Source organism: Platichthys flesus, chromosome 6 (assembly GCF_949316205.1).
Source record: "Platichthys flesus chromosome 6, fPlaFle2.1, whole genome shotgun sequence".
NCBI lineage: Eukaryota > Metazoa > Chordata > Actinopteri > Pleuronectiformes > Pleuronectidae > Platichthys > Platichthys flesus.
Window position 1 is genome coordinate 19,164,471 of NC_084950.1, and position 16,655 is coordinate 19,181,125.

Sequence of the window (16,655 nt, forward strand, 5' to 3'; positions counted from 1 at the left end):
TTTGTGAACTGATCAGTTACTTTGTGCATTAGTCTGGATCTGAAAATAAACTGTTAACTACTATTTGAAGAAAACGACAACATTTCCATATGAAGTGAAGTGGAGCAGAAGCGTAAAGTCATAACATCATAACATGAAAATACCAGGTCTACTGTGTAGTAACTGAGTAGATATACTTGTTTTCAGTCCACCACTGGCTTTAAAACTAAATAAAAGTAGTTTTGATTACTTACATGCCAAAAGGTTATGTTTTGATCTGTATGTGTTAGATAGTTGGCAGGATTATGTTAAAAGTACTCAACTGATTTCATGAATTCTGGGAAGGGGTGGGGCATGACCCGAGGGAGAACGCTGTATATTTTGGTGCAGATGATCATTTTGTTTTTTTTGATTTCTGAAATAATGATTCGTGGATCTTGGTGTTTAGGAGGCTGATATTTGAGTGCGTGCCCTTTGGTTCAGATTCAGATAAAAATCTGTTCACAAGTAGCCTGTTGACTTGGAATTGACCCTGTTGAGTGACCCTACAGTTTTATATGGGAAACCTTGTGAATGCTGTTCCTCACCCTGCCGTGAGGTGGCGCTGTGGTGTGATCCTTCAGTGAAAGAAGCAGATGAAGTGAACATGTGAGTCATTGAGCAGCGCTGCTCTCCTCAGCCCGTGTCTGTGTGTGCCTTCGCTGTGATTGGATCCTGAATGCATCACAGAGAAGAGGAGTGACACACACACACACACACACACACACACACACACACACTCTTGACAGAGCACCCCCTGGAAGAAGAAGAAGATGTCTGGGACTCCGACCACAGCTGCGAACCCACAGTCCGCCAAACTGAAGAAGGAGGAATCTTCTTTCCTCGGTAAATTAGGAGGAACCCTGGGGCGTAAGAAGAAATCTAAAGAGGGTGAGTCACACTTAATGCTTTTTGTTTATTATTGATACTGTGATGATGAAAGCCCCTTGTGTGTGAGAGAGTGTGTGTGTATGTGTGTGTTTCTGTCCATGGTGCTGCTGCAGCAACATGATGAGGTGAAGTGTTCTCCTGCTGTGGGACGTCCCTGCGATATTCAGCGATTTCACAGCACTCCAATTCAAAGTGCTCCCCCATTAAACATAACCTGGCTCGTTACTGTCAGTAAATCATGAAGCACGATGGGCATTGTGATCTTGATGTCCCAGTGTTTGTGTGAGAGTAGGGACAAAGGCTGCCAGCGGCTCCACGGTCATTCACCATGAGGTAAGAAACAGAAATAGAGGCCAGGGTCAGTGAGCGGTGACAGGAATGTGAGGTTATGAAGCAGATAGAAGTGAAAGAGGATTACACCTCTGACTTTATTCTGTGGTCTACACACAAACTCACTGAGTCCTCTTGTCTCAACAGTTGTTGCCCAAACTGCTATTTTCTGCCCCTCACACATGCCTCTCACTGTCTGGACAGCTGCAGGGTTTAACAAGTCAGTGTGGGTGTGTGTTTGTCTGTGTGTGTGTGTGTTTTCACAGCCTTGTGTTTGTCATCACCATTAAAGCAGGACCACCAGCAGGAGTTTCTTTCTAATGTTTGGGAGCCTCATTAAAGTCCACATTTTGGACTTCTTGACATATCTTAAACAGAGAAAACATGATTGAATATATGTTTGTTTTGGGGGAATTGTCTAGAAAATGAAGTACAGAACATGTGTTGTGGCTTTACTGTGCTCACACTCAGAAGCCTGTTTAATAGAATCTTCCCAATTCTGGGTAGATATGTATTAAATGATGCACCCGACCTCATCATAATGCCTCAATAAAGTACTGCAACAATATGGTATAAATTATAGATTAGTAATCATTCATGACGAATGACTCCAACACGCTACTTCACCACAGATACTACTAAATTCTGCACACTGAACCTTTAAATATATGTTTGTATTGTAGACTTTTGGTTGGTCACAAAGGCAGATTGTTCCTTGGCAATATGGGCATTTTTCTTTATTTTATAAACTCATTGATTAAGAGGACAAAAAATGTGCGATATGACAATAACAATAATTAGCTGTAGCACTGATTAACATAATACTTTCCAAACAGGGTGTAATAATATGAGGAATGATAATGATTTTTTTGTCAAATATTAAAGACATTTAAGGGAAACACTGCACTTGTTTTTGTTTTAATATTGATATTGATATTTAATTGCTACATTAAAACGTCAATCCTAGTAATCCCCCCTCCCCCCCTCACAGTGAGCATTTTATTGCCGCAAAAAAAAGTTTGATGAAAGACCTTTGTTTTGCCTCCTTATGGTTCAAAGTCAGAGCTGTAGGTGATGATTGGTGGGGGTGGGGGGGGGGGGGGGGGATGCTGCTTGTTGCCTCACTGCTGCTGTTGTGGTTTCTGTTAGTTCTGGGTGTGGTACTTCATAATCTTTAGGGAACACACCCAGCAGGGATGAGTTGCCACCAGAAAAGCTGCTTCACTTTTGCTGAATAATCATTAACAGTTCAAGCAGCCACATATTTATGGAAGTGCAAAGTCAAACCCTCCTCTGACCCTGGTTTTGGATAGAAAAGGTTTTTTCTGTGAGATATAAAAGACAGTTCCTGAAGTTGGAGGCCTGGTTTGTGTGTCTGTCTCTGTAGATTGTGATAAACTAAAGGAAGTGTGCGTCTCTCTGACAAGTCTCTCTGCAGTCCAGGGCTGTAAAAATAACAATAACAGTGAAGTGAAGCCAAGAGGCAGGGTCTTGCTTGTTAAGGACTTTGAGGACGAATCTCAGGTCACAGCCTCCCAATATTATCATAGTGTGGATAGAACACAAGTTCCATGATGGATTCTGATACGAGTAAGTCGTCTCTTATGCTTTTTCCATCCTGTTTATTCCTGTTTTAGTGTTTTTGTACAAATTTGACAAAATTTGACTTTTTAGTCTATGACATTTTTTTTGTACAATACACATATAAATGAATGTATTGTTCATACTTTGAACTTGACCAAGATAGTATAATTTGAATATTTTATCTTTTTCAGCTCTTAATTGGTACTGGTGATTAAAGAATTGAACTTGCTGTAAAAACGTCTTCAAACTAATACATACAATAACATTTCCAGATAGCTTGTAAATGATATTAACTTGACAGTAATGTTATTATCATCTATTATCTAGTAAATGTACAGATATCGAGAGGGTGTAAGAGAAACCAAAAAAATTGGGTCTTGTCAGTTTTATTTTATTAGAGTGTCCGCAATAAACTAGCTGAGCTTATTAATATGAGTTTCACAATATGTTTAGATCATGGTCCAGAATAACAACAGATGTGTTTGAGTTTCTCAGCAGTGAACTATTTATTTCACTCAGCTCTGTCCAGTGTCACAATTCAAGACAAATGTTGCAAAATTTGAAAGACTATTATCACAAATGTTTGTTCGTGTTATGTTTTTAAGTAAAAATCTATGATTATCAGAAGATAGTTTAAATGACTCAATCAGTATTATTGCAAAAAAATTCTTTTAGTCTGAACAAGGTTCAACTTCCTCTATCCTTTAACTCTTGATTTGAATCATCAACAAAAACTTCAATCTAGTTTTTTTTAAAGGAATCATTTCAAGATGCTTTCCACAGGAAGATGTTTTAGACTGACAGGAAGGTAAATATGGTCCCCACGAGAATTAGTGATAGCTTTACTTTTTAAATGGTCTTGTAATGTTTAAATATTCATGTGCTACAGCAGCTGTGTTCTCATATTCCTGTCTTCTCTGGATTTATGCTGTCTCTTCACTTGCTGTTGGGGAGAAATATTGGAGTGTTTACTTATATCTGGGTTTGGTGGGTTGTACTCTTGTGTTGGATCAGGTCGTTGCAGCCATTGTCCTGTATAAGGGGGATTTGCTGTTGAAACTATAAGGATACTGGTAGGAAGACCTAGGAATGAAATGACGTAACATAAACGCAGCTAAATTCTTTGCCATGATGTCGTGCACTTGGTTTTCTATAGTTTTCAATAAGGGAAGAAATGGGGAAGAGCAACAGAGGTGAGGAATCTCTCCTCCAGGGCAATAGGTGGCGTATGTCTAGATTAGACAGCAGATCCTGGGATTTATGGGTTGCTAGATACAAATCATAGATATGCATAGATATGAAAACTCTTATTTGATAGAATAATCAATGCAGAAAATGTGTTGATTTACATTTGACATTAAAAAGTAGTTTATTTTCTTAATTTGAGTGTGTTCAAATTGTCTTTTCTTTTTATTTATAGCTGTCTATAATAGAGTTTATGATTAAACTGTAAAAAAAAAGTCAAGCCTTAATCACATTTCTTTGTCATAAGAGTTTGATAATGAAATCTTTGGAATCATTCCCAATGTTTTGAAAAATATATCACAAACTCTTAACCCATAAAAATCCATATTTTTTTAGCTTGAACAGAAACAGCAGTAGCACAGCATTAACTTAATATGACAAGTAATGAACATTGGGTGTTATAGGTCAGATGGTGTTCTCTAATGTATAATATCTGCTGAAGGCCCCATGTGGAAAAGACTCAGCGACACTGTCATCTCCTGGCGGCTGTTACTCACTGGTGCCTCTGTTGGTGTAAATAACCGTGGCTATATTTAAGGTCCAGTCTGTCTCCTCCATACTGCAGCATTATTTATATCCCCCCATTGCCCCCCCCCCCCCCCACACACACACACACACACCCTGGGGAGCAGTGGAACTAAAGGAGACCACGTCGATATACTCTGTTGTTTATGATGCTGGCTGATTAAGTTTAGAGCCAATTTTCTATAAAGCAAAAAATAAAAAAGAATCATCCTTATCTCCTACATTAATCACTGTGTACTTTTACATTAAGATTTGTAAAAACCGCTGAGGAGCTTTTTGCTTGAATTAATGCAGCGAGGCTGACATAAGATAAATGTTCTCGGCTGCAGGCTTTAGTGCGCGTTTGTTAACAGGAGTACAGCAGCAGCGTGATTGGTCATCGGCTGAAGCAGAACACGTGAAAGGCTCGCTGAAAGAGTTTGTCATTGAAATAAGTAGGTTCTCTCTTTTTTTTGTGTGTGTGGCAGTACTTTTTATGCTGCAGTCAAAACACACATAGTGGATATCTAGTCGATACTACCTGTGTCATCTGTCCTGTGTCGACTGCCCAGAGGTTCCTGCTGCGTTGCAGTGGAGTTCAGTGCCTTGTGTTCTGAGGGACATCTTCTTCCTATCACACACACACCAACACACACACACACACACACACACACACACACTTACGACCAACACAAACCTCCCTGCATCTCTGGTAACTGGACCGCAGAGGTGGGGTGGAGGGCTGTGACAGAAATAAACACGTGATGACGCCCCTGCTACTGTTCAGCCCCAACCTACTGAGATTCACACACTCACGCTCACGCTGAACATACAGACACCTTACTTTCTACCTTTGCTCGCTGCCATCGGGGGGGAACCCGCAGGTTTATGGTAGAGACATGGCGGGGCTGCTGTGTGGGACCAAGAGAAAGAAACAAGGTAATGTGTTTTTTTCAGAATGCTTGGATTTGAGGAACTTGGATGTGGAAATTAGGAAGTAGGATCTGTTACCTTAAAAACGTGTTGTTATGAGAGTTGTGAGAGGTCAACAAGTTGTGTCCACTGTCAGGGAAAATTAGTACTTTTTAGAATTGAATTAGTTTTTTTTTACGAGGATAGCTGTTGAACATCTCTGCAGGTGATTGAAATAAATATAATTTCCACATTTTTCTGCATCTATTGGTGATTTAAATATATTTGCCATTTTAACAGATTTTCCTTTTAGTATGTGATTGATGCTCGGTCCAGCTCAGTGCAAAGCAGCAGTAATCCAGTCAGATGTACACAGAGGCAGGAAGCAGCACAATTATGATGAAATGGCTCTGTAATTACAAAGCTAACTGCTGATCTGATGTGAGGACCAGGGCTCGGGTCTGCTCCCAGCTCGTACCAGAAGCCTGAATCAGATAATAACTCTGTGGGGACGTCTCTCTGTACAGGCTTTGAAGTCTTGATTGTACATAAACACACTGTTCTAGACCCTCTTTCATTTTATACTCAACTAGAAAACATTGATTTCTATACGTTTTAATTTGAAGTAAGTGCAGCTTTTTTCAACCCTTGCATCTCCACCTTATAAATAGCAGGGTCAATGACCGATTTGAGAGTATTGATTGTGCTGCAGCCTTTTGGAGGACTTACAAAATTGAAACGGTGGATGATAAAAGCAACATGGCCATTAAGGGGGAGAAAGCCTTGAAATCCCAGGAGTGTCTCTCCAGTCAGAAGTGAAAGCATCTCAGCAGAAATGGACTTTCGGTTTCTCGTCTCGTTTTTAATCAGAGTTAATGGCCCAGTTTCAGACTAAGTCCGGCTTCTAAGGATGTTTTAGTGTGTGGGTAGTGATAAGTCAGCGTATCGTAGGGTGGTACTGAAAAATAACAAATATTACTGTTAATTTACAAGATACATGCTCAGATGTTTGGACACTATGTGCTGGGATCCAGTCTGCAGAGAGGAAAGAGGTTCACAGGCTGGAGAAGTGAGGAAGTGACAGACGTGTGAGTCTGACGGCTCTGGCAGCAGCTCAGAAGCAACACACAGCTTGATAAGCTTATCCACCACTGCAGTCGTCTTAGAGTTTCCTATTATTCTAAAATGCTGCAGTAGATGGACCAAACTCTTAAATATAAAATTAACTAATTCCACCTTGGTCAATAAAATGTTGAGAATATATCTCAGCTCATATTTTTCAGAATTAAGTATGAGATAGAAAAGTTTAAATTAAATTTTAAAGAGTCTATTAAAATTACCTACATGTTGTCTTTTGTTTCAGTGGAGAGGCCGTGAACAAAAGATTGTTGTTCAATGAAAGTTTTCCACTAAACAAGGACAACAAATACAAAAATAAGATACAAATTTAACTTAAAGTAAAGGCTCAATGAATGTGTTACTATAGTGGCACAACTTGAAGAGCACATTCCCCCAACAAGGCTAACGCCCTAACTCCACATGTTAAAGACGGGAAAAAGAATTCCTGACATTTGCCCAAAATTTGACGAGATTTCCTTGAGTCATACCCCACCCCTCCATGAAGTGAATGGAAGTCTCTTCAGGAGTCTTTAGGTAGTCCTGCTGTCAGAGACAGGCCGACAGACGGCAATGAAAACAGAACCTCCTCGATCGATGTAATTATCAGCTAAATGCTTTTAAGTCTATAAGTGAAAAGGCAGAATGACCCTATCAGTGTCATACAGGATATAATAGTTTTGACTTATGCAAGAGCTTTAACCACATACAATATCTTCTGGGGATTGTGGCCAATTCTAACTTTAGTTCTAGATGTTTTAAAAATAACATAATATTTCAATTAAAAAAATCTCAATTTGCAAAGTTAATTATCGCAATAGTACAGTAATAAAACATAATTTTGTTGACCTCTGCAACTAAATTGAGCAGAAGCATTAACTAGTAGAACATTTCGAAAGAAAAAAAGTAAAAAGTTTGATTAACTATAGTTAATCTAATCTCAACCTCATTTGCTCAAATTGACTCATCATTGCGTCTATAAGGGAAGAGTGAGTAAAAGCTGAAACCCCCCCACTCTTTTTTGTGCAGTTGTGACACTGAGAAGCTTTCGCTTTTCTATTTTTTTCTTTTTTCATTTAATTTATCTGCAAGACAAATAACTGATTTCATAATTAATAAGAGTTTATTTATGTTGTACTTTTCATACAACCAAAGTTTAACACAAAGTGCTACACATAAAAACAACCTCCATCAAGTTCACACACACACACACGCACACACAAAGCAAAGCAAAGGCTTAATAGAGCAAATAAAAACAATTAAACTGAGAAAATGTTGTCTCATCAATCTTCAGGACTTGTACAAGTGCCCATAGGCAACTGGACCCAGCCGCGCCCCTCTGAGACGCCCCAGCTCCCTTACAAGGGGTCTCCCCAGTTTTCGCCAAACAAGCAGGGGCATAAACCTCTGTGGGTTGTATATTTAACTACCTACAGGTATTCCTGGAAAAGAGGCGAAACATCCCCAGCAAAAACAAGCCAGCCCAGCTGCCCATGCACACCTGCCCAGCTCCCAAATATACCAATGAGGAAACACTAGAGACAGAATTAAAAAGAAAAATCCAAACATCTATGTTTTGCTGCTGATTTGTTTTTTATTGAATTTGTTGCACAACTGTTTCCTGAAAGGTTCTTGTTTTTTGTGTTTTTGTCTGTCCAGTGAGCGACCTCCACGAGGAGGGCAAGAATGCCATCAACGCTCCAATGCTTCCCACAGGGACCGAGATCCATCCAGAGGACACACTGCTGGGTATATACACACATTTAGCACAAGTGCTTAACATTATTATTACCTGATTGAGTAAAATACTTTTTCTTAAATCATGACTGGACATTGCAATGCTCTCGAGCTGCTGTCTCTGATATTTTGCACTTATCAAAACTGTGTTTGTGAGCTGACTGTCAGAGGTGAGTGAGGTCACAGGGAAATATGAAGGCAACATGTTGACTAATGAAGACAGTGACAACACCGGAGCAGGAAATGAAAGTGGGTGGGGACGTCGTCCGTCACCATGTGAACTATTGTTGACACGTTGTTAACAGTTACTGGTTCTATGGCTACAGATTTTCTCTCACTATCTAAATATGGATTAACAAGGAAATCTGAGTTTCACACTGACTCATTTTCTCTCACATTGTCTCCATCAGAGGAAAACGCTGAGAGGATCATGTTGGACCCAACATCGAGGGACAATCTTAAATTTAAAGATCTACTGAAGGTGGTCGCACAAACATCATGATCCCTCTTCTGCATAATCAGAGCAATAAATAATATAATGTGTAATTTGAGGAGGAGGCCTCACTGCATTTTGACATGTTTCCAGGTCCTGATCGACTGGATCAACAGTGAGTTGGAGGAAGACAGGATCATAGTCAAAGACCTGGAGGAGGACTGCTACGATGGACAAGTGCTGCAGAAGTTATTTGGTGAGGACATTTCATTCATACAGCTTCTGTTGGCCATCAATGTGCCATGCACCAGACTGTAAACTATTTAGGTAAGGGGAAATACAAACCTGCAGACAGATTGATTTTCAGCAGAGCAACAAGCTGGACCATCCCACCAAGAGTCGAATCACAAATAACAGAGACAGTTACACAATCAATAATTCATTGTTTAATTGATTAATAATATGTTCTTTCATACTGTGCGTTTGTTGCCTGACAAAGGTCCATGATGAAAACATTGTATTTCCTAAAAGCGTAGTGTGGACATTAAACAGAAGTATACAGTGTTGTCTTGAATTATAATTAAACTTGCTGTGGTTTATATTTTTCTGAACTTCTTGTCATGATCGTCACTTTAAGATGTCCTAATATCAAACTCCTGCTTGATACAGATCAACGTACTTCACAGTAAACAAACGTTCCTTCCTACATTTTATCATATTCAGTTAAAATAGTTTTGTATTTCATTCTGAAACATATAAATGGAAAACACAATATAATGGTCCATGAACACAACATAATACACAAGAATGTAAATATTCTTATATCAGCAGCAATATTCTTTGATCCAGTGTCCACGGTGATACACGTGTATTTCCCAATGTGCTGCTTCACCATCAATGGTTTGTGACAGGCTCCCCCTTCTGTTGGTTACGTGTCACAGCAGGCTGAAAAGTTCATATGTTTAGCTTCATTTGTTGGTGACACCTACAGTGTCTCATGTTTTGCAGTAGACTCGACAAAATATCTACCAAGTTAATAAAAAGTAGATATCATTTAAATTGTAAAAGCAATAAAAAAAAACATTAATAGTAGATTGTAGTAGATTGACACTTTAAAATCTATATGTAACACAAGTATCACAACTCTGTGTTCTTTGGTTTGTTTCTTATTGCTCCTTTTTGCATTTCATACGTTAAACATTCAGATTCTATTATTTCTCCACCATGAATTAAAATGTATATGTCATCAAAAAGAAAACTCAAACAAACTCCCTCTTCATATTATGTTTATCTCAAAGATACAGATGATTTCTTAAGTATTTGTTCTCTCACTTATTGTCCTCTGTGCCTTTTTGGACTTTTATTATCTGTTGTTTTAATTTCACTTGCTTTGTGTGTCTGTCATTATTTAACTTCCTTATATTACTTCCTCTGTGCCTCCTTCAGGCTTTTTGCCCGTGTCCTATCATCTTGTATATTTAGTCTCCATGTTCCCTCTCCTCTTCGTCTGTTCAGCTCCTCAGTGTTTCCTCATGCTTCTGTCCCCTCATCTTCCACAGTATCTTTAGAGCTGTTGTGTCTGTTTGCATCTTCCTGCCTTTTTCCTCTTTCAACCGGTTTACTCCACATTAAATGATCCTCGCTGCTCCTGACTGCTTTGGTGCATATTGTGTCCAGGCCCTGAAATCTTTAAGAGGCTAACACATATGAACTAGGACTGACTTAATAGGACTGATTGCATTTGTTTCAGAAGTGTCAACTCCAACAATTAAAACACAAAGCAGGACACATTTTAGAAAGTACTGTGCGATTTCTTGCACTTCCCTTAAAGCCCCCTTTTTTGTTTTCACACTCCTTTAGCACGTTTGTACCTTATGTAATCTCACTGTGTGGCATCAGTGCCCAGTCTGGATTTCTGTTTTTTAATCAGTGCTGGTGTTGCTGCTGCCTTTAAAAAAAAACAAAAAAAAAAAAAACTTGAACCCACACAGTTGAGATAAGCCTCTTATTTCTGCTTAGAGCAAGAGCTGTTGTCTTGAAGATCTATGCATGTTGCAGGCAGGACAAAGGACCAATTTGTTCTGTCATTTATTTTGGTTCAAGGTACTTTTGATGTGACTTTGGTCTTTTATGACTCCCCTCGAAATATCTTCTAAGCATTTGCTTCCCGATTCAGACTATTTTTTGTTTTTATTCACAAGCATTTCTCACATTTAGTGGCGTTCAAAAAAGTAATGCTGCATGATAATATCTGCAGTTATTGATGAATTGTGTTCGCCTCTGGGTTTGACTTATTGCATCTCGACCTCTCCCCTCGTTCACAGAGAAGTTGTCGGGCAGGAAGCTGAACGTGGCCGAGGTGACCCAGTCGGAGATCGGCCAGAAGCAGAAGCTGCAGACGGTTCTGGAGGCCGTGAACGAACTGCTGAGGCCTCATGGCTGGACCAGCGAGTGGAGTGTGGACTGTGAGTTTAACCCTAACCTCAGTCGTGTGCTGTTTAGGTGAAAGTTAGAATGACAAGTCTTTGACATTGGTGAAATTACAAGAGACAGATTAATGAAAGAATAATCTGAATTGAAGCATCAGAGGATGAAATGTCTTGATTTGAAGCATGGATCAAGCTTCAAAATATTAGACTCCTCCATATTCCATAGTATCCTGAACTTTATCTGTAATATCCCTTTATCACATTACTGACTCTTTATTTGCATCCCATGGTGATTTATAATCAGGAGCCATATAGCATGAGTTATGAATAACTCTACAAACATCAGAATTTTCCTACAGGAGCTGATGCTAGACTTGTATGAATCTGTCCTTCATTAGTTACTTTTTTTGTAGCTCTTTTAATTATTTTCTATCTTAAAAAACACAAGCTGTTACCTTTCACATAAAAAAAAACTCCCCTCCACATGATGTCAGCTATTTGTGCTACAGAGCTGACGGTGTGATTTTACGGTTCCAGCGGTCCACTCAAAGAACCTGGTGGCTATCGTCTATCTGCTGGTGGCCCTCGCGATGCACTTCCTGGCCCCCATCAGGCTGCCCGAGCACGTCTCCGTACAGGTGGTGGTTGTCAAGGTAAAGTGGCCTGTCCCCCTCGGACAGATGTTTTTATTCATTTTATTCAACCTTGATTTCACCAGAAAAGCCTCACTCATTAAAATAGGAACAATATGAAGAGGGTTCTGGCTATTCGCTGTGAAGATAAGCAGCTTGAATAACATGAGACCGATAACAGGAAATATAGCCGTAAATTATAATTAGACATAGAAGCATTTACAGAATTGCAAATACCAATTTTGACATCATTAAATCACATACTAAATCAAATAAGTCTGTCATCTTTTTTGTTGGTCCTCTTTGTCTTATCTGTATGTGAGATTATCAGAATCTGCATCAACAGCTTGAGTCTTTCTCTCCTGTCCCTTTTGATCTGAGCAGAAACGAGAGGGCATCCTGCAAACTGCTCTAGTGACCAAAGAGCTGACGAGCACCACAGAGTAAGAGCTGATGCAGTTTCCTGTACATGGGACCCTGTTTTCACAGTTATTAATGTGTAAATATGAAGTGTGAGGCGGCTGCTGAATGGTGCACACAGCCTGGGAAATGATTTTAAAATCTGTCTCTTTCTGTTTCAGAATGATGATGGGAAGATTCGGTGAGTGCTAGCCTCAGACATGATCTGTTTCATGATATCGTTTTATAGAAGTGTCCCTTTATTCGTAACGTTTCACTACTCAAAGTAATAGTTCAACATCATTGGAAATAAAAACTTCTGCTTTCTTTTTAGACCAACTCATTTCAGTAAATCTGTAAGCCCTTGATTGAAACCAAACTTTGCAGTTTTTATGCTTCGGTGTTGTTTTCGCTGTGTCTTTTTGCTAAGCTGAATTAGCTGCCTGCTGCCTGTAGACTTATATTTACAAAAAGCAGATCTTTTTATAAATATTAATTTACATATCTAATATCTTTGAATCCTCGCTTCTCTACAACAGAGAGGGATGCGTTTGACACCTTGTTGGATCATGCACCTGACAAGCTCAACGTTGTCAAAACGGTAAATAAAAAACGTCCTACTTTGCACGATAAAGGATTAACATGATAATTACATTTCAATAACCACTTGAAATGTGAGATTTTATAGTTATACTTAAAGAAAAAAAGGGTATTAATATTCTCGCCGTCTTTCTAACAGTCGCTCATCACCTTTGTGAACAAGCACCTGAACAAGCTGAACCTGGAAGTGACTGAGCTGGAATCTCAGGTAGGAGATCTAATGGGTTAGCTGAAGAATTCTAACTAGGCGATCCAGTCTGTAACAGGTCCTTATTTTATCTCCTTCCCTTCATTTACATTTTTCAGATTTTAAATATATTTAAAATATCTAATATATTTTATATTCATATCCAAATCTGATCTATGCAGTGTCATCAGTGTATGTATATGCTTTGTGTGTGTGTGTGTCCAGTTTGCTGATGGAGTGTACCTCATACTGCTGATGGGGTTGCTGGAAGACTACTTTGTCCCTCTGTTCAACTTCTTCCTCACCCCTGAGAGCTTTGAACAGAAGGTGAGTTCAGCCTCAACAAGGGAAACCACTTTGATAAATTGTAAGATTTTAATCAATATGATGGTATATGAAATTGAGGGTGTATTCATCTTCAGCTTTGTTTCCCCTCAGGTTCACAATGTGGCATTTGCCTTTGAGCTGATGCAGGACGGAGGCCTGAAGAAACCCAAAGCCAGACCAGAAGGTAATTTACTATGAGATATATCACATCATTACAAGAACAGATATAATACATAAAAACAAAAATTTTCTTGGAGACTGAATGAGAGCACGTGTCTGACTTGTACTGAGAGAAATGCAATGAATGGTTGATGTAATTGTCTTTCTGAAGTTTGTCCAGTAGATGGAAACCTTGCTTTATCTTTAAACTCTAACACCGGAAGGAGGGTGCTGAGGTTAGACAGCCTTCAGCTCCACTGTGTTGTCCAGGTTGTGCACTGTTGAAGAGAGAAGAATTGAAATACGTGGCTTCATGTTGTAATACTTTGACAAAAAAACAGTCAGTGTTTCCCCCTGTCTTTCAGAGACTTGCACCTTATAGTAATCAACCCTTCATCATCTGCATGGTCCTTGTAGAGTACGAAGTGTTTTCACACTCACTGAAAATGACTCAAATCTTCAGGATGTATGATTTCACACACTTCAACAAATGAACCTGTCAAGCTGTAATCAGTATGCCACTTCAGGGACATGCTCCAATTTGGCCTTTTACTTTAATCCACAGAATTCTATAGTGACATTTTAGATTTAAAATCTGATTTATTTGTTGGGTAGTTTAAAGAGAAATTCCAAAATTCAGTATAATTACTGCAAACTTCAGTTTAGAGACATTAATCGTCTACACTACAGTTAAGCCTTTATATTGAATTCTATTTATTACCGCAGAGTTCTTCAACAGGGGGTCCGCGACCCCTAGGGGGTCCGCGGAGGTACTGCAGGGGGGTCGTGAAATGTTTGGTTGATTAGACAATTTTTATATTTTTTATATTTTTTGATTTATTTTCCAAGAATTTAAATGTCTTTAAATACACATTAACATGCATCTTACATATTGAGAGGCTGATTTGACCCTCTGCCTGACAACCTCCATCCGTCCAAGGTTAGATAAGTTGTGGGCTGCCCATCAGGGTCCGACTTCTCACTAATGTGGGAGTGTGTGTGCCATCAACAGATGGCTTGAGGATTCACTGTCTCTTCTACATGTATGTTTAAAATAAAACCATGAATATATGAACCCATGTTATATTTGAATAGCTTAGTATTGAATGCACAATAACAGGGTAGCTATGTTTATATATGGCACTAGGCCCAGTTTAATTTAAAACACAATTTAAACAATATATATAGTAGGGGGTCCCTGCTCCATCTCTCCACCACTTTGGGGGTCCTTGGCCTCTAACACGTTGAAGACCCCGGTATTACCGAGTATATTGACCAGTATATTACCCTTTTAACTGTATGTACTTGTATAATTAGCACAGATACTTCACATTTTATATACTACTTAACTCTTAACCTGTATTTGTCTTTTAAAACATCCGCATTTACATTTGGTTCTGCTTTGCCATGTGACATATTGCTCCATATTCACCGTCCCGTGGTTTGTATTAACTTATATTAACGTTTGCCTTTATATTAAAAAATTCCTATTCTTTTTATTCTTTATTTATTTATATATTTTTCCATGTCATTATACTGACACTATATCATCTTAAGAGATTAAGACGACCCGCTTCCCGCTTCAAAGTCATTTAAAAAGCATTGCAGATCTGGGACTTAAGTATTCCGGGTTTTTGCAGTAAGTCAAAACATTCCAGCTTTTCACTTCATAGCTGCTCTTCCAGTAGAGTCTATGTGTTTGTGATCAGCCGTGGGTTTGTGTGCCTGTGCACCCTCATTATAAATGAGAGCAGAGAGCAATTAATGATATCAAAAGTGTCAGCCGGGCTAACAGGGGAATGCACAAGATAAGGAGATTAGGCCACGTTAGTTTAGATGTTGATGCAGTGGCACTGTTATAACAAATGGTGTCTGGCTGGAATCCCTTTAAATAGACCTGGTCGTAATGAGAGATTACAATGAGCAACAAGCACTTATGTAGAACACCATGGTACTGAGAGGGAACAAAGTGTTTTCATGCCTTTGAGTCTCTACTGGTGAGAAGTAATACATCATTTCTTTGGAGCTAATTTGAGCTTCAATTCATTTTCAAAGTTATAAATTGCACTTTGATGGAAAGTCCTCCAACAGAAATCACGGCGGGGGCTACTTTGTATTTAAAATAATATTTTTCTCCTGAGTCTCAGTTTCTCTTTCCGCCAGGGATCCAGTTTTTTTCATGTCAAAGGTCTAAATATTCTGAAACTCCCCCAAGCAGTTCAGGTTTGGCACACTCCAATGATCTCTGCTTTGTCTCAATTTCTGTTTTACAGATGTTGTCAACCTGAACCTCAAGTCCACCCTCAGAGTTCTCTACAACCTGTTCACCAACTACAAGAACTCTGAGTGAACTCGTCCGCTGCTGCCTGTTGATACGACTCTGAACACTGTGCCGATGTTAAATGTTAAAGGCCGACGGTGACTGAAGGTCTTTATGTGTGACTTAAAAAGACACGGGGGAGCTGCCTGAGAAGGGCTCTGAATGTTTTATATCTTCCCTAAATGTCAGAATTTTTCTTCTGTCCTTAAGTGCCACACAGGAAACTGTGCAGCCTTTATCCCTGCATTTCAGTACGCAGCTTTCACAGGTAGAAATGTACATGTGTGTAAAAAATATACGAGGGCAGCATGTAGAAACTCGGTTGCATATCTTTCAGATTATTTAAGGAAGGTAAAAATGTTGTTATATATTATATATTATCTAAAAAAGCTTTGTATGAATATTAAAAGAATGGTTCGCATTTTGCGAAATATGCGTATTCAGTTATTGACAGCACCTCTGTAGTCTCTTTGAACAGTGGGACAGGACAAAGTGTGGGCTAAGCAACAGTTACACAAACATGACAATGTGAATACATTAAAGAAAGTAGAGCATTTAACTCCACCGATGTCCAGCGTTCCCCTTTAATTCAACCAAGCTGCGATATATCTGTGGGGAATTTCTAAAAACGCCCTCATCATGCCCAGCATCTCACAATGTTACAGAAGGAAAAGAAAATTCCTGGATCCGCCTCCTGATCCTAATCCACAACAAAATTCTTCTCTGAAATCCACATCCAATTCTACCCAGTTTTGTGGTAATCCATTGAGTAGATTGAAAAATAAGCCATGTCATATTTTTGAAACATTGTCTTTGCCGTCCTGCAGAGCTG

General features: G+C 39.1%; 1 protein-coding gene across 5 annotated transcripts; it reads left to right on the forward strand.

The window, feature by feature from the left end:
* Positions 1-698: 698 nt before the first annotated feature.
* parvb (parvin, beta) lies at positions 699-16,254 on the forward strand. 5 transcript variants are annotated; one of them, XM_062389964.1, is made up of 13 exons: positions 699-909; positions 8,260-8,349; positions 8,748-8,818; positions 8,924-9,026; positions 11,095-11,235; positions 11,737-11,852; positions 12,216-12,274; positions 12,413-12,432; positions 12,770-12,831; positions 12,970-13,038; positions 13,243-13,344; positions 13,456-13,528; positions 15,777-16,254. In XM_062389964.1, exons 1-13 carry the CDS (start codon positions 792-794, stop codon positions 15,851-15,853), a joined length of 1,101 nt encoding a protein of 366 aa, XP_062245948.1. In that variant the 5' UTR covers positions 699-791; the 3' UTR covers positions 15,854-16,254. The 5 variants fall into 5 exon arrangements, with proteins under 5 accessions (XP_062245948.1, XP_062245952.1, XP_062245951.1 ...); XM_062389968.1 differs by lacking the exon at positions 699-909 and adding an exon at positions 1,113-1,242; XM_062389967.1 differs by lacking the exon at positions 699-909 and adding an exon at positions 1,413-1,459.
* Positions 16,255-16,655: the final 401 nt, after the last annotated feature.

What these genes read in the sequence shown, in the direction of transcription:
- parvb (XM_062389964.1), top strand. Translation starts at nt 792, where the DNA reads ATGTCTGGGACTCCGACCACAGCTGCGAACCCACAGTCCGCCAAACTG. An exon ending in AGTGCTGCAGAAGTTATTTG is followed by an intron (nt 9,027 to 11,094) that starts GTGAGGACATTT and finishes CCTCGTTCACAG; the next exon opens with AGAAGTTGTCGGGCAGGAAG. An exon ending in ACCCAAAGCCAGACCAGAAG is followed by an intron (nt 13,529 to 15,776) that starts GTAATTTACTAT and finishes TCTGTTTTACAG; the next exon opens with ATGTTGTCAACCTGAACCTC.